The following is a 19,899-nucleotide window of genomic DNA, read 5'->3' on the forward strand; positions in this document are numbered from 1 at the left end:
TCCTGAAGGGCTGCATCCTGGAGGGGACTCTGGCTGGAACAGTTTGTGAAGAGCTGCAGCCTGTGGGAAGGACCCACATTGGAGAAGTTGGTGGAGAGCTGTCTCCCATGGGAGAGACCCCCACCCTGGAGCAGGGGAGGAGTGTGAGGAGGAGGGAGCAGCAGAGACAATGTGGGGTGAATTGACCACAACCCCCATTCCCTGACACCTGCACTCCTGGAGGAAGAGGAGGTCGGGAATTCAGAAATGAAGTTGAGCCTGGGAGAAAGGTGTTTTAAGACTTGCATTTATTTCTCATTACCCTACTCCAATTTGATTTGTAATAAGTTAATTTCCCCAAGTCAAGTCTGTTTTGCTCATGATGGTAGTTGGTGTATGTTTTCTCCTTGCCTTTATCTCAACCTACGAGCCTTTTGTGATATTTTCTCTTCCTTATCCAGCTGAGGGCAGTGATAGAGCGGATAGAGGGCACCTGGCACCCACCACATCTTTGTTTTGTTAATTGCTTGGATGATGTTGGTGTAGAGAGTACGTTTATTAATTTTACATAATACCAGGCTGGAAGACGATTCAAGTTCTGCGAAGAATAAATTTAGAATTTCCAATGGCTTCGAAAAATTGGATAAAAAACATAAAAGGAATAATGCTGTTTAAGAGGACAAATGCAAAAAGTACTGTGTTTAGATTAAATGGTTCCCTACATAAATACAAAATAGCAGTAATTCTAGAAAAAACAATCTCAGATTTTTAGGTGAATCATAGTCTGAACATGCGTCAGTAGCACTGTGCTCGTGCAATAAGGGTAATCATTCTTCTGGGATGTAGAGTTAGAAGAGACATATTTAAACATATCACATGATAATTTCACTCCACATTACTTGGGCTTTCTCAGTTTTGGCTGTCGCAGGTAAGAAATGTTTTGAGCCCACGGGAGAGTCTTCCAGGGGAACGCAACAAGAGTCTTCAGAAGTTTAGGGAAAAAAAGTGCAATGGGGAAAAAGAATTTGCTCAGACTAGAGGATATTAAGAGGGACAGCTGTCTGCAGGTACAGGAAAGGATGCCAAGAAGAGAAAGGGCATGAACTTCCTAAGAGTCAGGAAGAAAAGGGCTGCAGCAAAAGTTACAAGAAATACTCTTCTGAAAAAGATAGTTTGACATTGGAACAGATTTCTGTTTATAGCCAAAATATTCATACCCTGTCAAGCAGGTTAGTTTAGTTGTCAGTGATACTGGGGGACATGGTTTCTCTGTTGCTGTGGAGAGTGCGCTACCACCAACCTCTCATGGAGAGGAGAGCTCCAGCTTTGGTGGGGAGGTTTCCCCTTGCCTTTGGTATTTCCTAAGACCTGTAGACTTGACAATGTTTAATAGTGTCTTTGGGTAAGAAGGGCAGACATATTAAGTGTGTGCTATCATCTTTGGAAACATGATATGGACACTTCAAGGTTTTATTCATATGCAGGGTGGTTTTAACCAGCTTGAAGGTGTTCTAATGCGCTTAAAATAATGGTTGCCAGCAGCATGAGTAATACCCAGTGTTGTCAGCTTTCACAAATTTGTCATGGCTGTGGCCTTGATGGTTTTGACAGTTTCATGATGATAAATTTTGGCTGTTACACACAAATTGAAACAGAATCAGAAAGAAATTCCTAAGAACACAAAACTGAAACCCCTGAGACCATGAGCTGTTCATTCTTGCTCAAGCACATGCTGCTCATAATGATTCTCACATCCCTTGTTAGAAGCTGTTCGTTGCTATTGTGGGAGGTGACTAAGATGTATAAATATATATATACACACACAGAGGCATACTTTTTGCATATTCGTTTATTTTGCACTTACGATTTTTCTTATCTCCACTGAACAGCATGGTGGTTGAGTTTGACAGAGACCTCTGGAGATTGTGTAGTCCAACCCCCGTGCCCAGAGCAGAGTCCCCTAGAGCAGATTACATATAGCAGTCTTCAGTGACTTTTTAAAATCTCCCAGGATGGAGATTCTGTAATGGCTGTTCCATTGCTTGACCGCCCTAAGAGTAAGGAAGGTTTTCCTCATGTTCAAATGTCCAATTTGTGCCCATTGCCTTCTCACTAGGCACCAATGGGAAGACTGTGGCTCAGTGGTCTTTCCTCATCAGGTTTTTAACAGGGATTAACCCCACCCTGAGGCTTTTCTTCTCCAGGCTGAATAGTCCCAGCTCTCTCAGCCTTTCCTGGGTGCTCCAGGCATTTAAATGTCTTTGCAGCCTTCCACTGGTCTTGCTCCATTGTGTCTGTGTCTCTCTCATACTGGGGGTCTGGAACCAGGCACGTCTCTCTAGATGTGTCTCAGCAGGGCAGAGTAGAGGAGAAGGACTCTGTCCTGCAACCTACAGGCAGTGCTTTTCCTAAAGCAGCTAGGATGTCGTTGCCAGCGTCTTCTTCACTAATTTGTTTCTCCAGGTCTCATTTTTAAACTTTTGAGCAGCAGTAGATATATATAGTCTTGAAAATACTTTCTAATTTCTTCAAAATTGTGGTGTTTTCCATTTCCAAACTTCAGTAGCTTGAAATAATATTCATGATGTTTGGGGAGGTTTCAGTGACAGCAGCACAAAAGGTGTGTCCATTTGAATGGAGAAATTTGCTTCAGCTGGTTCTTGCAAGACTTGAGAAATATTTTTAAGTGGAGTAAATTTTAGGTCTAGACTTATTTTGGTAGTTGCTTTCCATTTAGTTTAGAGCCTATACCTAATTCTTATGGTAGTTAAACACCTGACTAGTTAAGACACCTTTTACCAGGAATATAAAAATAATATTTCACTGCTACAGTTGGTTTGGTCGTAGTTTCAAATAATTTTTCATGTGGAGTTCATGCTGCTTAAGTTCTTAGGTTCTTTTAGTACTGAACTTCTCCAAGGACAGTGATCTGTCCCTGTCCCTCTTCCCGTATTTTTTGGGGGATCTTTATCAGATCTTTTGTGTCACCTTCTGGATTTGTACCAAGTCTGCTAAACTTCACCTATATCAAAAAGGCATATATTTTATTCTAGTGTTGCTTATATTTTATTAGCAGAGTTGGGGCTTTGTTATTATTACTTTCATCTGCTTTTGTCTCTCATTTTAACTGTTTTTTCAGTATCCTTTTTCATGGTTTACAGTAGAATTCAGTAACAAAGCATGAAAAGTCTGAAATTTTTGGTTTCTCTAAGATTTTCTTCTTGTCCTTTTTCGTCCTTCTCCAGCACAAGGAAATGTAGGACAAAAGATTTTTGCTTCTTCACACTACGTCACATCTTTAGGCTGTTGTAACTGAAATGTTGCTTCTGCTTTCATTTGGGAGTAGGTTAAAAACATGAAAGATTGAAGGGTTGGCTACGCTATCATGTGGATCCTTGTAGCACTTTTTTGCTGTGCTGTAATTGTTCTTTGGTAGTTGATGGGATATTTTTCTTTGCAGATTCATCGTGTCCTGTGTTTGTTCTGCTAATGTGACTTTATAATGCTCAGTGAAGCTTTCAATTAATAAAAAGAAAAAAAAAAAAACTTGTTTACATAAGAATACTGTGGTGCTATTTCAGTGCAGATTTTCTTGAAAATTGTCAGTTATGCGAGAGAATGTTTGTATTGCCTATAATATCCTTTCAGGAGTCAGTGAGGCTGCTGCCGGTTTGTAATTTTTCCACTGTATAGTGTATCTCTGCTTTTCTTGTGTTAATTTTCATGTAGTCTTCAAGCAATATGGCCAGCTGCTCTAGATGTTGATATGAAAGTAAGAACTTTAACATGGACAGACCTTAGTACACATGTATTTTGTTTACATGATTTTTTGGGGTTAGACATCATCCATCTGTTCATGAGCTGACAACGAAGGTAGAATAATGGAACGGATTGTTTACCCTTGTTCTTTAAATACTGTTCTTTTATCCATAAACTCTCTTTTAGCTGTTATGTTTTTCAGCTACCACATTATTCAAATGACTAAGTTGTGTTTAACAGCAGCATTCCTTCTGTAAAGGCATCTAATTGCAGTCTGAAAGAGTCAGGAAGACTGCTAGTTCCTGTGATGTAATGGTTAATCATTGTCTTTTCTGAGAATGATTATTAATGTTAACCTAAAGAATGATAAAAGAGTCTTTAAGGGAAGTCCTTTGTTAATAATTTTAAATAATATTTGGAATGATAAGGAAATCATAGAAGGTGGGAAAAGTGCTGACAGTATGTCAGTACCAATACCTGCTAGAAGAGAGTGGTTCAATCCAGACAATAATAGATTGTTTAGCTGTCTGGCACAACTTGGGTAAAATAGGGGGACCCTGATGGAAAATTCTGTTAATAAGTAACGAAATGACAGAATAAACTGTTCAGATAATGAGTTTGCTTGATTGCAGTTACTGCTCCAGTATAACAGATACAAGATTTTGTAAAGAGAGTACGTTAAGATAAATCTCATTCAAATTTCAGGACTGTTTAATATCAGTACAATAGCCATGTCATGAGGCACTTGATGTCTTTTTGAAAAGTTTAAAGTAAGAGTTATTAGGAGTTTAGTCTTCCCTAAATACGGCTTAGGAGCGATCTTGGGAAATACTGTTAAATCATTGATTTTGTTTTCTAGGAGCACTACTGGCCGGGCTGTAGTTCTGCTAAAAGGGAGCTAGAGGTGCTGTTGGATGGCAAGCTGAACAGTGCCATCAGTATGTCCTTCCTTGTACTGGTAAAAAGCGTACCTAGGGTACCGCGTATGGTTTTTTCCCTCATTTCAAGAGGGGCATTGAAAAATTAGAGAAGCACCCGTCACCAAGATGATTAGTATGCTGGAAGGATGATGAGCAGGTTAGAGAAGTCAGCATTTGGAGAAAGGTTCAAGGAGGTCTGTAGGGGAGAGAAGGCTCGGAGAGGTTTCATCAGTCATCCAGTACCTTCTGATGGTTGTAGAAGAGTTGTGTTTTCTGTTCACAAAGGTGCCTGGTGAGAGAAGAAACTTCACCTGGGTGTAAGAAAAAGAAAACCTGTTAGAAATATTAAATATTGGAGTAAGTTCCAATATGCATAGTGGAATCTCGCTAACTCGAAATACTGAAAGCTTGTCTTAGCAACATCCTAGCCTACCTGATGTGAGTTGTAATGGAGAAAGGTCCAGTGGAAGCTTGGAAACCAGATCATTTCCAGACCTCTTTTCTAGCCTAGAAAGGCACTGCTGTGCGGTGCGATGGTTAGAGCTGTCTGGCAGTCTTGGGTCTGGGCAGAAATAGCAACGTTATAGATAAGGCAGTAGCAGATCTGTCTAAAGAAATGCGATTATAGTTAATTGACTGAGGCAATTAATGGCGTATTTTTAATGTAAGTATTAGATTTTCCATTTTTAAAGCTGAACCAGTAAGGAAAATGAAATTTACTTACTTTCCTTTGTTTATCTTTGTTCTTTTTATTGTTTTGTAATGGCAAATAAAAGAGGATCCACTAATGTGAAAAAAATCAAAAATACAATTGCGATGCAGTCAGAATTTTAAGATCAAGTTAATTTAAATATTGAGCTAAAAGGATGTGTTTACATTATTCACATTGTTTATGTAGAAATATATATATATAGTAATGTAGTGCTGCTTTATGACAATCAGCAGAAGCAAATCTGTGGACTGCATGTGTTTCACAGGGCTATTTGCTTTGCTTGTCAGCTAGTTGAAATGAAGCAATGTTTCTTGGTTCAGCTGGTCAGATAGCATGTGCTGCCCTTCAAGTAGAGGGTAGAGCAAAGACATTTGAGATACTATACTAGTAAAGCTGGGAGAAATTATAAAATCGAAGAGACAGGTGTCCTACAGCAGGAAAAGCTATGGGCAGAGCTGTAAGGCAGATTTCTTGAGGCAGATGCTGCTGCAGAGAGGAGGTAGGGACTCTATAGGAATTTGGGGCCTTTTAGTCTGATTCTGAAATAAGGTATTTTGGTGACGAACGGATGATTTCAGTAGCCCTGCATGCTCATTTCAGTTGTACATGATTTGATTCTGCATAGCATCCATCTGTTACAGATATTTCTGTGTCATCAGAGGGTCTGCGTTAGGCGCAGAGTAGTGGACTGTTGATATTTATTCTTTGCCTGTGCACATTCTGGAAGGTGTTGGAGGAAACAGGCATGTCACAGAAAGCTGGGTGCCTCTTAGCTTTCTCTAGTCTCTTTTTGTGCACCTCCTTAGCATGGAGCCTGGAGTAGAGTTAGAAATACCTTGCTGTCTATGAGAAGCTGGGCTGCAGACGTGGGGTAACTGCATTTCCACCTGATTTGTCTGTCTTCTTTTTAGGAGTCTTCAGTTAATGGCAGACAGCCCTTCTGAAAGTCATACTGTTACTTCAGAGCAAAAGGGGAGAGAAAAAAATAAGTGGTTTTAAAGTACTAGAGACATATGCATATGTCTAGGGTTTTTTAGCAGCTTTTGATGGTAGACTAAGCAGGAAGCATTTCCCTAGAGTTTTCCAGTCTCTCTCTTTCTCTCTTCTTCTGTGGCCGTCCTGCAAATTACTTTGGTGTCTCTCCTAAGAGAAGCCTCTTTTAATAGTCTTCGAGTTTTATTGTGCTCAGAGGCCTTTTTCTCTCACCCATGGGATTGCTTGAGAGAAGACGATTAAAAATTCTGGCTTTGTCCTGTAACCGCTTAGTATGTACAGAGATGAAGCTACTGAGAGTCAGTCTTCTCTATCCCATCTTTCAAGCCAGAATCTCGTTAAAACCAACAGTCTAGTAGAGTAATCTTAAAATGTCATCCAAACCAGGGTTTTTTTTATAAACAATCACAGGGCAGTTTCAGGTATGTTATGAAGTAATATTGTGCCAAGTCCTTGTGACTTATCCTTGCAACATATACTGACAGGAATATCTGATTCTGTAATTAAAGAGCACTTGACACAAATCTGAAATGTTTTCAAAATAATTATATTGCTTCAACATTTCTTTTTTGTCCTCATCAGCTGAGATGTAGCCCCGACCATTAATGGAACAACACAATACAAATCTTGCACTGTATATGGCATGTTACATGGGCATTTTCTGAGGCTTTAATTGCAGAGAACCATTAGTTCTTCATAAGCATTAATTCCTTGAATTTTCCCTAGCATTTGTTGTTTGTGGAGGATTATTACCACACTTCGAAGAAGGTGGTGGTGAAAGGCATCTTGAAATTAATGTCCTACTTATCAGCGTACACTTATTTTGGCTGCTGAGATTCGCAAATCTGGGGAAGGTTCTTTAGAGTTCTTCTTAAGACAGGAATCCACCGGTCTGTAGTTCTGAGCATTGAAAGAAATCATTCAGGCTGAATGCCTGGGAAATATACAAAAAGAAAAGTTAAATATAAAAAAAGAAATATAAGAAGAATATACAAAAATCTAAAAACATTTTGGTTTTCAGGAATTGAGTAATATTCCATAAGAACATCTGAAAATTGTAAATTGAGTTCTCTATGCAGCGTTCTGCATGCAGCATTCTCCTGCCTTCACTTTTTCTGTCCCCAGAGTTGCTTGCCTGATTTGTCAGATAACTATCCATCTGCCTCGACAGAAGTAGGGCTATCCATACACTTAATTATTGATATTCTGCAGATTTAAGAGAGTATTGTATTGTGTGTTGTTGTGGTTTAGTTGTATGTGTGTTGTGAGCAGCCCCCTACATCTGCTTGCTCATTCTCTGTACATTGGGATGGTGGAGAGAATCAGAAGGGTGAAAGCAAGGATACTCGTGGGTTGAGATAAAGACAGTGGAATAGTTAAAGCAAAAGCTGTGCGAAAGCAAGCAAAGCAAAATAAGGAATTGCAGGTGTTCAGCTATCCCTAGGAAAGCTGGGCTCCATCACGTGTAACGGTGTCTTGGGAAGACAAACAGCTCTTTTATTGCTGAGCATGACAGTATCTGGCACAGAATATCCCATGGGTCAGTTGAGGTCAGCTGTCCTGGCTGTGCCCCCTCCCAGCTTTTTGTGCATCCCCAGCCTCCTTGCTGGTGGGACATGGTGACAAGCAGAAAAGACCTTGATTTCGTGTGAGCACTAATAACTAAAACATCCCAGTGCTACCAACACTGTTTTCTTCACAAATCCAAAGCACAGCCCCATAACAGCTACTGTGAAGCAAACTGCATCCCAGACAAAACCAGTGCATGTATTCAAAGCTGTTGCTACTACAGAAGAATTCTGAATGATCATTTTGAACCTCGTGTTTAGTTGATAAGACCATCCTGTTGTACACCTCTCAGAGGCTGATTTGAGGTCGTACTCCCTCTTTCTATTATTTTGACATTTATTGGATCATGTTTACATGCATAAGTTTATGAAAGTAATTTCCAGCATTTCAAGAAAATGAAACTGAAATAATTAGAATATCATTGTGTGGAATCGTGCTGACTCTGCCTTGTGTAAACAACTTAGTTGCTGACATGGTTGGGATGCTAATGCATATAGCTCATAGTCCAGTGTATATAGCTTGTAGTCCTCTGCTTTTTCAGCTTACAGGGTGAATAGCACTGAAAGGTAGACTGCTGTGCAAATCAACCTGTACTGTCATGTACCTTATCAGCAAGTTCCACCACCATTTGATAGAATGTGAAGGTGTACTGTGATTGAGGGATTTTGGGATCTTTGTATTCTAGTGGTTAAAGATCTTGCTCTTCTAGCATCTATTACTCCTTTCCTGCTCATCTACCCTCTGGCTTTTTGCAGCTGTATGGAGCATGCTTTAGGCAAATACGTACATTTTCTGGAAATTCTGATTTAATAAGTCCATAGTAAATGTGTGCAAAAAGCAATTTTAACTTGGGCAGATCTGTGCAGGCTTTAAGAGAAGCAGCAAGAGGCACACACCGGTAAGCCGATCCTCTGGCTAAATTTCTGATCTCTGCAACAAGGAGATGCTGTAGCTGCTCATTAACATCAGCAGAACTGAGCAGAAGATACTCTCTCTGAACCTTCTTGATATACAAGACATTTTAGCTGAACTTTTCAAAACCTCATCTAAAGTTTAGTCTAAAGCAGACTGGAAGTAATTGGCTTTCAGAGCTAAAATTTGGCAAACCTATAAGCAGCTGAAGATAGGGTCTTATAAGCGGAGGGAAGAGAGGAGAGGTAGGACCTTAATTGATGTAGTTGTTACTGATGTCATCTGTGGAGCCGTAAAAGCAGGAATAGGTAAAATCCAATTATAGACAGAAAATGCTTCTAAGATTAAAGTAGGTATTTTTTGCTTTGTTGAGCCAATACAGAGAAGAGACTAGAGCCAAACTGTAACCCAGCCATCTCTTAGGAGGAAAACTGGGTCTCAGTCAGCAGCCTCCTTGCACACATCTAACCCATACTTGTCCCTAGCTTGCTTGGCATGTCAGTTTACAAAGAACAGGGCTCTAATTCAACTGTATTCACTGCCCTGGACTTCAAGAAAGCAGACTTTGGCCTCTTCAGGAACCTCCTTAGTAAGGTTTCATAGGATACAGTCCTAGAGGGCAGGGGGGCCCAAGACTGCTGGTCGATATTCAAGGATCACCTGCTACGTGCTCAAGAGTGTTGCATCCCGACTAGAAGAAAGTGCAGCAGGAGGGCCAGGAGCCCTCCATGGATGGACAAGGAACTGCTGAGGAAACTTAGAGGGAAAAAAGAAGCTTATAGAAGGTGGAAGCGAGGACAGGCAGCCTGGGAAGAATATAGGAGCATTGCCCAAGAAGCTAGGGACCAGGTTAGGAAAGCTAAGGCTCAGCTAGAATTAAGTTTGGCAAGGGATGTGAAAGATAACAGGAAAGGATTCTATAGATAGATAGCAAATAAAAGACAGACTAGGGACAATGTAGGCCCTCTCCAGAAGCTATCAGGAGAACTGGCTACCATGGTTTTGGAGAAGGCTGAGGTTCTTAATGACTTCTTTGCCTCCATCTTCACCAGCAAATGCTCTGACCACACCATGAAAGTCTTGGAAAGCAAATGCAGGGACTGTGAAAATGAAGACCTTAGGCCCACTGTAGGAGCGGATCAGGTTCGAGACCATCTTAAGAACCTGAACGTGCACAAGTCCATGGGACCTGATGAAATCCATCCATGGGTCCTGAAGGAGCTGGCGAATGAAGTTGCTAAACCACTGCCCATCATATTTAAAAAATCCTGGCAGTCAGGTGAAGTTCCCGATGACTGGAAGAAGGGAAATATAACCCCCGTTTTCAAGAAGGGGAAGATAGAAGACCCAGGGAACTACAGACCAGTCAGTCTCCCCTCTGTGCCTGGCAAAATCTTGGAACAGTTTCTCCTGGAAAACATGCTAAGGCACATGAAAAACAACGAGGTGGTTGGTGACAGCCAACATGGCTTCACTAAGGGGAAATCCTGCCTCACCAATTTGGTAGCCTTCTATGATGGAGCCACGGAACTGATGGACAGGGGCAGAGCAGTTGACGTCATCTACCTGGACTTGTGCAAAGCGTTCGACACTGTCCCGCACGACATCCTTGTCTCTAAATTGGAGAGACATCAATTTGATAGATGGACCACTCGGTGGATAAATAACTGGTTCGATGGCCGCACGCAAAGAGTTGTGATAAATGGCTCGATGTCCAGTTGGAAACCTGTAAGGAGTGGTGTCCCTCAGGGATCGGTGTTGGGACCGGTCCTGTTCAACATCTTTGTTGGTGACATGGGCATTGGGATTGAGTGCACCCTCAGCAAGTTTGCCGACGACACCAAGCTATGTGGTTTGGTTGATACACTGGAGGGAAGGGATGCCATCCAGAGGGACCTTGACACGCTTGTGAGGTGGGCCGATGCCAACCTTATGAAGTTTAACCAAGCCAAGTGTAAGGTCCTACACCTGGGTCGGGGCAATCCCAGGCACTGCTACAGGCTGGGCGGAGAAGAGATTCAGAGCAGCCCTGCAGAGAAGGACTTGGGGGTGTTGGTTGACGAGAAGCTTAACATGAGCCGGCAGTGTGCGCTTGCAGCCCAGAAAGCCAACCATATTCTGGGCTGCATCAAAAGAAGCGTGACCAGCAGGTTGAAGGAGGTGATCCTGCCCCTCTACTCTGCTCTTGTGAGACCTCACTTGGAGTACTGCGTACAGTTCTGGTGTCCTCCACATAAAAAGGACATGGAGCTGTTGGAGCGAGTCTAGAGGAGGGCCACGAGGATGAGAAGAGGGCTGGAGCACCTCCCGTATGAAGACAGGCTGAGAGAGTTGGGGCTGTTCAGCCTGGAGAAGAGAAGGCTGCATGGAGACCTCATAGCAGCCTTCCAGTATCTGAAGGGGGTCTATAAGGATGCTGGGGAGGGACTCTTCCTTAGGGACTGTAGTGGTAGGACAAGGGGTAATGGGTTCAAACTTAAACAGGGGAAGTTTAGATTAGATATAAGGAAGAAGTTCTTTACAGTGAGGGTGGTGAAGCACTGGAATGGGTTGCCCAGGGAGGTTGTGGATGCTCCATCCCTGGCGGTGTTCAAGGCCAGGTTGGACAGAGCCTTGGACCACGTGGTTTAGGGCAAGGTGTCCCTGCCCATGGCAGGGGGGTTGGAACTAGATGATCTTAAGGTCCTTTCCAACCCTTACTATTCTATGATTCTATGATTCTATGTATTGTAATGAAGCAGTGCAATAAAAGGATTCTGATAACTCCTGTTCAGATTACATCCAGATAGCCTTGATGGACTTGTACTGTTTGAAAGTATTTTTGTGTTTTCTCCTTACACTGCGCTTGTGGTGGGTTAGCACTTCAATTATTTATAGTCTTATTTGGAACATTTGTAGCATTGACTTAATTTCAGGTATTGCTAATGTAGAGCCAAATTATTTACTACAACTTTTGTCACATTTCAAGCTGAATTTACACAATGAAGACTAATTGAAGTCTTCACTGAAATCTGTGTATGTGTGCATTTGTTTCAGAGTCAGAATATATGCAATCATGAATCCATCAGTTCTGTAGCTGCATTAATAAAGGTATGATGAAGATGCAGCCCTTCGTTGTCTCATGTGAAACTATGAAACCAGAATATTTCTGCTACGAAATTATTTTAAGTATTGCTGGGCATTGAGTTGAAAAGGCACAGAATATGCGTAAGATATTTTGTGATAGAATACTTAAGTTTACGTGGGAAAGCAAGATACATACAAATAAATTACATTCTCTTGGCAATAAACTGAATTACTGTAAGTATTTCTTCAGGTGAAATGGTAACTTGTTTTTTAGGAAGAATGCCTCCTGTAGCTAATGCTAAAAACTATCACAGAGAAGATGTTTTTAAAAGAATTGCACAAGTAATTGTACAGAATAATGCATTGAAAATAATCTGTACTTATTGTGAGAGACTTGATGATGGTATCTGAGAATTATGTGGGGTGGTCAGTGTATGAAGATAACTGGGGCTTGAAACTGATGCCTAGAATAAACTGCATATTCCTGCATGTGGGAATTCATTTCTGCACCATCAGACTATAGTTGATTCGGAACCTGTCTGTCAAAGAAAGGAAGTCCAACCTCTCATGTAATTTTTTCAATTTGTCGTTTAAACAAATACCAGTGAGGGATTCCACAAAATGCTATGTTCACACAAACAATGTGTAAAATACTGTGTGCTTGTTTCATCCTCATTCTAATATCAAGTCCTCCCTCCAGTGGCTGCTGTAACATTTTTTTAGTTTGTCAGAAAGAACTGGAAATTCTCTCTCCAAAAGCTAAATTCTGATTTATTTATTTATTTGTTTGATTGTTTGTTTTGGTGCTTCTGGCTTGGCAAGTGAACCTGTTACCTACCCTTCTGTCAGTGGCAGGGTCTTCATCTGTTTAAGGAAGAAGAAGGGTACCCATTGTAGAGACAAGAATGCCAGGGATTCTTCATTTCTGCATTGATTTATCTGGTTAGGGGATGGGGGTTTGTTTACCAAGGTACATCTGTTCAGATAAATTTTATGTTTCTTCCCTTGGGTAATAACAAGTTTTTGAGCATCTGTATGTGTTTTATAATTCCATTAACGTATCTACACCTAATTATGAATTTTCAAATATTGTGTAGGGAGGACTGCCTAATTTGTATGACTACAATAATTTTCATCTGGGCTATCACAAAACACTATCACTGTCATTTTCTAGCACTCCTAATAGTTTTAACTGGAATGAATTAGTTCTTTTCTAGGTGATTTACTAGAATGTACATGGTTTTGTGCTGCAGATGTACAAACTGATGATGGACATAATTTGTATTCGGTGATGTTTTGTCAGTGGGCTGTTTGGAAGCATGTGAGAAAAGTCTTTAATATCATCCATGAGTGTGAATAGTCATTTGAGTCATTGTAATATTTACATTGACTACGTTATACGCTAGAAAATACAAACAAATGTCTCTGTGGTTTTGCTGTTATTTTTGTTGATTACCTTTGTTATGAGTGCTAACTTGATGAAAGTGTTAGCCAAAAGATGTACATTTTAACTGAATCGTGTTGAGCTGTGACATAATGGTACACAATCAAAGCAGAACTTTCTTGGTAAATTGTGTCTTTAAAAGACTTTTGGCAGTATACTGTCATTTCACATCAGCTTAATCTGAACAGCTTTCTGCAGAGGAAGGTGTCAAAGTCTCCCATAGGTCTGACTTGTAGAATGGATCTTTAGGCTTTCTTCAACTCCAGCTTAAAAAACCGAACAAACAACGTATCCCCCCCACCACCACCCTCTCGTTAGTTAATAACTATCACCCCCTTAAATTGCTGATTTTTTCCTTAATCTGCAAGAAAATGTTTCATGTAGTAGGTGTTCTCTAAAGACAATAGAAAAATAGTCTTTATTACACTTTATTTGTGGGTTATTTTTTTTTTTTTTCTGCTGATACAGTTCATAGAAACTCATCTATGATAAAGTATATTGGGGAGAAGAATAAAACAGATTGGTAGTGACTGACAGATGAAGAACCAAAAAAAGGTGAAGGGAAAAAGAATTCAATGCACAGAAGTCTGTTTATTGAGAAGGAAGAAGCGGTGATTGTGATGTGGTCATTTGTTCTCTTGGTGTCAGATTCAGGATGAAAGAGATTACAGATTTGAATGTCTGGGTTGACTTCTGTGCAGTAGGAGAAATTTATAAATATATTTTGCATGTAAATTCTTACCTCGAGTATATCGAGGTTTATTCTGGATCTGGACGTTTACTTTATACATCTCAGTGCCCATAACACAGTGGTTCAAAACGTGCTCCATCTAGTTTTACTAAAACCAAAACTAAGCAGTACTATAAGAGCAATAAAGTGGAGTTAATTGATGAAGAAAGTGGAAGTCCTGTTGTTTATGTTTTGGGTTTTCTTGTATGTTCTACTTTGGACTTACAAAGTGTGGTGCTTGTCTAAAAGGTTTACCATTTACTGATACTATATTAGAATCACAAAACAGAAGAATCAATTAGCTAGATGTCCTTTTAGGATTAGGGTGAAGTTAGCGTTCTTTCTTGTGAGCTTGAATCTTTGACCAAACTTCATCATGGAGTGTGTGTCACACTTCCTGTAAAATGTCTTAATCCAGGATAGTGTGATGAGACTTCAGTATCCAGCATAAATTTTGAAGGAGTGGAAAGTTTTCATTTTACCTTGCATATCATAGGGATTTATAATACTCAAGAAATTTTGCTTTAGGAACAAGTTCTGGTTTTCTTGTAACGTAAGCAGTAGCAAATGAAATCTGTTGAAGTAGAAGTCAGTAAATTTGTTAATTTCCAACTTTTGTTGGTTTTCAGATTGTCGTCTGAAGATTAATGTACCTCTACCTCAGTATTTTAAATCTGTTGACAGTTTGGGTAATGATGGCTCAGCTCCAGCCAGGAGGCCCAGATGAAAAAGAGAAGACTACTGCATTAAAGGGTATGAGTCTCTCTGCCTTCTCTTTATATATATTAACATTTCAGAAAACAGTTATTAAAGAAAGGAAAATAGTTTGATATATGTATGGGTTAGAGTCTGCGAATTGCAATACTGCAAGAGACTATTAGTCTGTCTATACTAACGCTTTTTGTCTAATGGTGTGTCCATTATCAATATTTTCATAACAAGATATGAAAAATAATAATCTGTGGTAAGGAGTAACAGAATAAGATATCCATTAATTTTTAAATTTTCATAGTTAGCCTTTGACAAAGTTGACTGGTGTTTTCGTGTTCTTAGTTTCTGGGAGTTATCATTTAATTTTTATGCCACTTCTGTTTTAGAATTATGGAACCTTATCGCAGCTTTTAAAAACCTCTGACAAAAATGTTAGCAGGGAAAACGTTTTCAGGACATTGATTGCCATGTTGATTTTATAAAGTTTTCTTTGTATTATATTCTTTTAAAAAATAGATGGACTGAAGTGACTTAGCGGCGTAATTTTCCTGAGGGAAAAAAATAACTATATTACAGCTTTTGTATAGTGTTTTTCAATTTTGGAAGTACATAGAGTTGGTTAGACCTACAAGTAAGCTAAGCAAACATTTGATTTAAATTGCTTGCATCATACATTTACTCAGTAAATTGTCTTTCAAAAGGAAAAAGAAGAATATACCTTGCAACTCCAGTGTAAAAATCGGATTTCTACTAAAGTATCGTTAGAAATATATGTTCTATTATACAGTGATGGTAGATGGTGTTTCTTCAGTTACAGCTGTATTTTTGTGTAACATTTGATGAAAACGTGTGGTGTTTTTTTCAAACCTTCTACTAATTCTGTCAAATTAATGTTTTTTGAGAAAATTATTCTTCATGATGGGAAAAGTATAACTCCTATTTTATACTTACCGATAATTTGATCTTCATTAGGATTAGTGTCCAAGAAATAAATAATGTCCACATAATGAAAGCTTTCTCTGAGGATGTTGTTTTCTTCATGCAACCTAGTGAACTCCCATTGAGCTAGAGAAGGAACTCTCAAAAATGTTGAAACAAATTTTCAGTACATTTTAAACACTGTAGAAATTTCAAAGGATTAATGTACCAGTACTGATCTTAGGTAATGTGGGTAACCTATAGGCTTGTCACTGGTGACAACACTAAGCAGAAATAGTGATACGAAATGTATTCAAATAATGATTTAAAGTAATTAAAGGATGGAAGTGTAGTTAATGTCAAACAAAGAAAGTTTAAAGAAAATGAGTCTTTTGAAACTGTTTTATTTGAGCTATGATTTTGGATGGTAAAGGTAATAAAACAATATACTTAGAATACACATTTCCTTGGTAATACATGCTATCTTGATTTTTGAAACAATAATAGTTCAAAGTCTGTGTAGCACTCTGAACTTAATATTTTTGGGGTCTTTAATTAATTCAGTCAAGTTAGGGAAGTAAGAAAATATATTTCAGTGGAATCCTGCTGAATCATTTCTTGATTATTTTTTATTAATAATCAGTGTGTTAGAATGGTATCATCGCATTGTGTGGTGATGGACAATGAGGAGAGAAGGGATTATTGTACACTATTATCTGCATATGCAGTAATTATGCAGTAGTTAGATGTAAGCAAAAGATGTCCCTATATGTTTGCCTCTGGTTAAATGTGAATCCTTAAATCTAGGGTAAAGACTGCTTATTTTATTGAATGAAGTCTGTGCTAGGTTGTACTATCCTAGTCTGAAAACGATGTGTATTGTCCTGGCTTGCAATAAAGTGGATGGTGGTTTTATCTACCTTGAGAGTTATTTGAGGAGGGTGGTTTAAGGAAGGATTCAGATAGCTTAGCCTGTTTGGGTACCAAAGGGAAGGTTAAGGAGTGTTGTGATCACACAGCTGGTAAGTGCCTGTGAGATGATGTTCATTTGATAATCTAAGCTCTTCATGAAGGCAAATGAGAATGTATCGATGACCTTATATTGAAGCTAGATAAGTTCGTGTTAAAACCATGGTGCGTACCACAGGTGTATTTTTAACGTTGAGGGCAATGAATCATTGAAACAAATCTGTATGTCTTTGGTGGCTTCTCTGTCCCTGGACATTTTTTGGTCAACATTGGAGATAAATAGGTAGGTAAATAAATAAATAAGAAGATACACTGACAATGAGGCCCAGCTTTTGAATCTGGAATGAGATTTCCCATAACAAAGTCCTATGCTTAGGAGTATGTAGGATGTCCTTTTGCCCTTAAGATATACAAATCTGAACAAACACAGTTTGTCAGTGATAACAGTGAAATAAAAATGGCATAGCATGCATTATGTAATTTTTCTTTTCCCTTTTTAGATTTATTGTCTAGAATAGATTTGGATGAACTAATGAAAAAAGATGAGCCACCACTTGAATTTCCTGATACTCTGGAAGGATTCGAGTACATTTTTAATGAAAGTAAGTCATATATGCTTTGTAAAGGTTCTACTTAGAATAATGTTGAGAGGTTATCAGAACTTTAATTATAACTTATAAGTCCCTATCAGAATTTCACACTTTTCAGTTAAAAATAAAATTTCAAGCCTTAGTGTTAACAAACTTGTAAATTTAAGTAATTTTTTTTCCATAAAATTGTCACAAAAATCCCTCTTTTCATACAATACTGTAAGGTTGTACTCTGCATACTTTCTGACTTCCTGTTTTCTGTTACAGCGGTGTTGATATGAAAAAATTCTGAAAGTAATGTCTGTAGCATTAGTAAGCAAAATTAAAGAGCAGTCATTCATTTAAGAAATGTTTTATTTACTGATTCATTTTTATGGATACAAAAGAAGTTATTATGCAGATAATAATTTATCCCAGCTATTTTATTAATATCAGTAGAAACCCAGCTATTTATAATGATGGAAGAAAGAATGAGCGATGTGATAGACTGCCTCTTACTCTTCCGGTGTGGATCACAATTTTGCATTACAGCTAAGCGTTTGATGACTACGAGTACTTTCAGCTAGCTGAATCTGTGTGTTAAATAAGTTAGTAGTATTTATAATTTCCAGCACATGCATTTTAAAATCCAGCTGAGAAATAAGCCTCTGAGCTAAAGTGGTACCAGGCTCAAGCAAATGGCTCTTTCAAGATTGTTTGAAACCTGTAGGACAAATGGGGACGTTTACAATTTTACTTCTTTGCAGTGCTTGTTCTGTGAACAGAGAAACTTTAGTTTCTAAATCTGCCCATCTTACATCTTCCACTTTTAAAGAAAAAAAAGAGCTTTCCTTTAAATGATAGTCATTTATGCAACACTTAGCTATTTAATACCCTGATGGCTTTCACAGGAAGGTACTTAGAGACTAAAAGTGTCATAAAAGTGATGCTCTTTCTTTGATGGGAGGGGTTCAGCTCTGTCACTTTTCAGCTCCTTATTTTTAGATCTGCACAATGTCTACTGTCTTCCTTACTGACTTCAGAGTTAATGGTTCATATGTGGCTGGTAAAAAGGGCTGAAATTTGAATTTTGGAGAACAGTGTTTTAGAATGATATTATTGAATATTCCATCACTATCCTCACAGCCTGAGTGATTTCCGTAGAATACAGCAGAACCTATTACACATGCTGCTGAGCAGCAAAGCAAAAAGATCTGTTTTGCTTTTGTACATTTAATTCAAATGTTTGGTCCTGTACTCTTATGTCATAATCTCGCTTTTTTTTTTATGATGGAAAAATAAGGAAGATTTTTATCAGAATTAAGGAATCTGAAGAAGGCAAGGGTTCCTGAAAGCTAAAGAAAAATATATACTGGGTATTTGCTTCACTTTACTTGTGGAAAGAGCCACTTCATGTACTAGTGAATGGCATACTTGAAGAGTAAGTAGCTGAGAAGGAACAGCTGAAGGTAGAATTATGACGAAAATATGAGAAGAAGGATATTTGGACCTGAGACAGGGATATGAGATTGGGGAGAAATGTTTCCCTGGTGTCTAGTATGTGAGATAAGACAAGACTGGAAAAAATGTCAAATAAGCAGATAAGCATGACTATTACAAATGTCATATCTTAAATACTTGATTTAAAACATCAAGAATCAAAACCTAAAGGTCCTGAAGCGGTGTGAACTAAGTTAGTAATTTCTTCCTATTCAAGAGGAAACATTTTGCTAAGAAACCTTACTTTCATCATGCAGACATTTCAGCTTTCAGAGGAGATACTCACACATATCCCTCCCTGCTTTTAATGTTTCTTTGATTTACATTTATTTGTGGTGCTTTGAGATCATAACTTGTGTTTTGTCTAATTAGCTGAAACATTACTGGTGAGATACCTATTTTCCACAGTTTGCTTCCTATTGGTTGCCATTTTATTATTGCTGTTATTTTAACTCAGCCCATGTCATAATCTGTGGTTGGGTATGATAGTAAACTTTTGCTATAAACAAGGCCTACTACAGAAAGTTACACTGGAATCTCAGAATAGCATGTGGTTTTGCTCTGATCAAGCATTCTGCTTTATTCGAGTGTTGTAATCTTGGTGTACCCTGGATGTAAGAGGTCTTGATTTCACTGTGCCTAGGAGTTAAGATACTTATGTTAACTGTGCATGTGCTTTTTTTCAGATTAATTTAGAATGTTGTTAATCTTGAAAAAAAATGTTGCCTTTCCTTCCAGCCTCCAGCCCATTTTGTACTCACATTTCCTTATAAATTCAGTCGGTTTTGAAGTAGGGCATTTGTAGCTACAATTTGGTCACCTAATTGACACCACAAATCAAGTATTAACCGCTAATGTTTACATTTCACTGTTAATCCATAGCAGTTGAGACATAAATATTTCTTGCAGAGCATTTTGGCATTTGATATTCGCATGTAATTTCACTGTCATCACTTACGTTTAGCTTTATTTAGCAATATATACCATTCAAGGGGAATGCATTTTGTAGTTATGCTACAATTGTTTTCCTTCAAAAATACTGTAACCAGAAATGAGAAGGAATTCATAATAGCCCAATTTTTAGATGTAGACTTCTTTTAAAATTTTTAGCAATTAAATATATCTTACTTCTAATGAAGAAGTTACTA

At 38.6% G+C, this 19,899-nt stretch overlaps 1 protein-coding gene across 6 annotated transcripts in view; it reads left to right on the forward strand.

Annotated features, from left to right (window-relative positions):
* Positions 1 to 19,899, forward strand: part of FAM172A (family with sequence similarity 172 member A) — a 282,640-nt gene that overhangs the window by 8,142 nt on the left and 254,599 nt on the right. For 3 of the 6 annotated variants that reach the window (XM_030471059.1, XM_030471057.1, XM_030471056.1), the window contains exons 2-3: positions 14,714 to 14,837; positions 17,183 to 17,284. In XM_030471059.1, coding sequence (XP_030326919.1) covers positions 17,225 to 17,284 — 60 coding nt within the window. In that variant the 5' untranslated portion in view covers positions 14,714 to 14,837; positions 17,183 to 17,224. Of the gene's footprint in view, positions 1 to 5,313; positions 5,327 to 14,713; positions 14,838 to 15,146; positions 15,427 to 17,182; positions 17,285 to 19,899 lie in introns of those variants that run through there. The other 3 variants (XM_030471054.1, XM_030471060.1, XM_030471058.1) reach the window with 3 other exon arrangements.

Source organism: Strigops habroptila, chromosome Z, assembly GCF_004027225.2.
Source record: "Strigops habroptila isolate Jane chromosome Z, bStrHab1.2.pri, whole genome shotgun sequence".
Lineage (NCBI taxonomy): Eukaryota > Metazoa > Chordata > Aves > Psittaciformes > Psittacidae > Strigops > Strigops habroptila.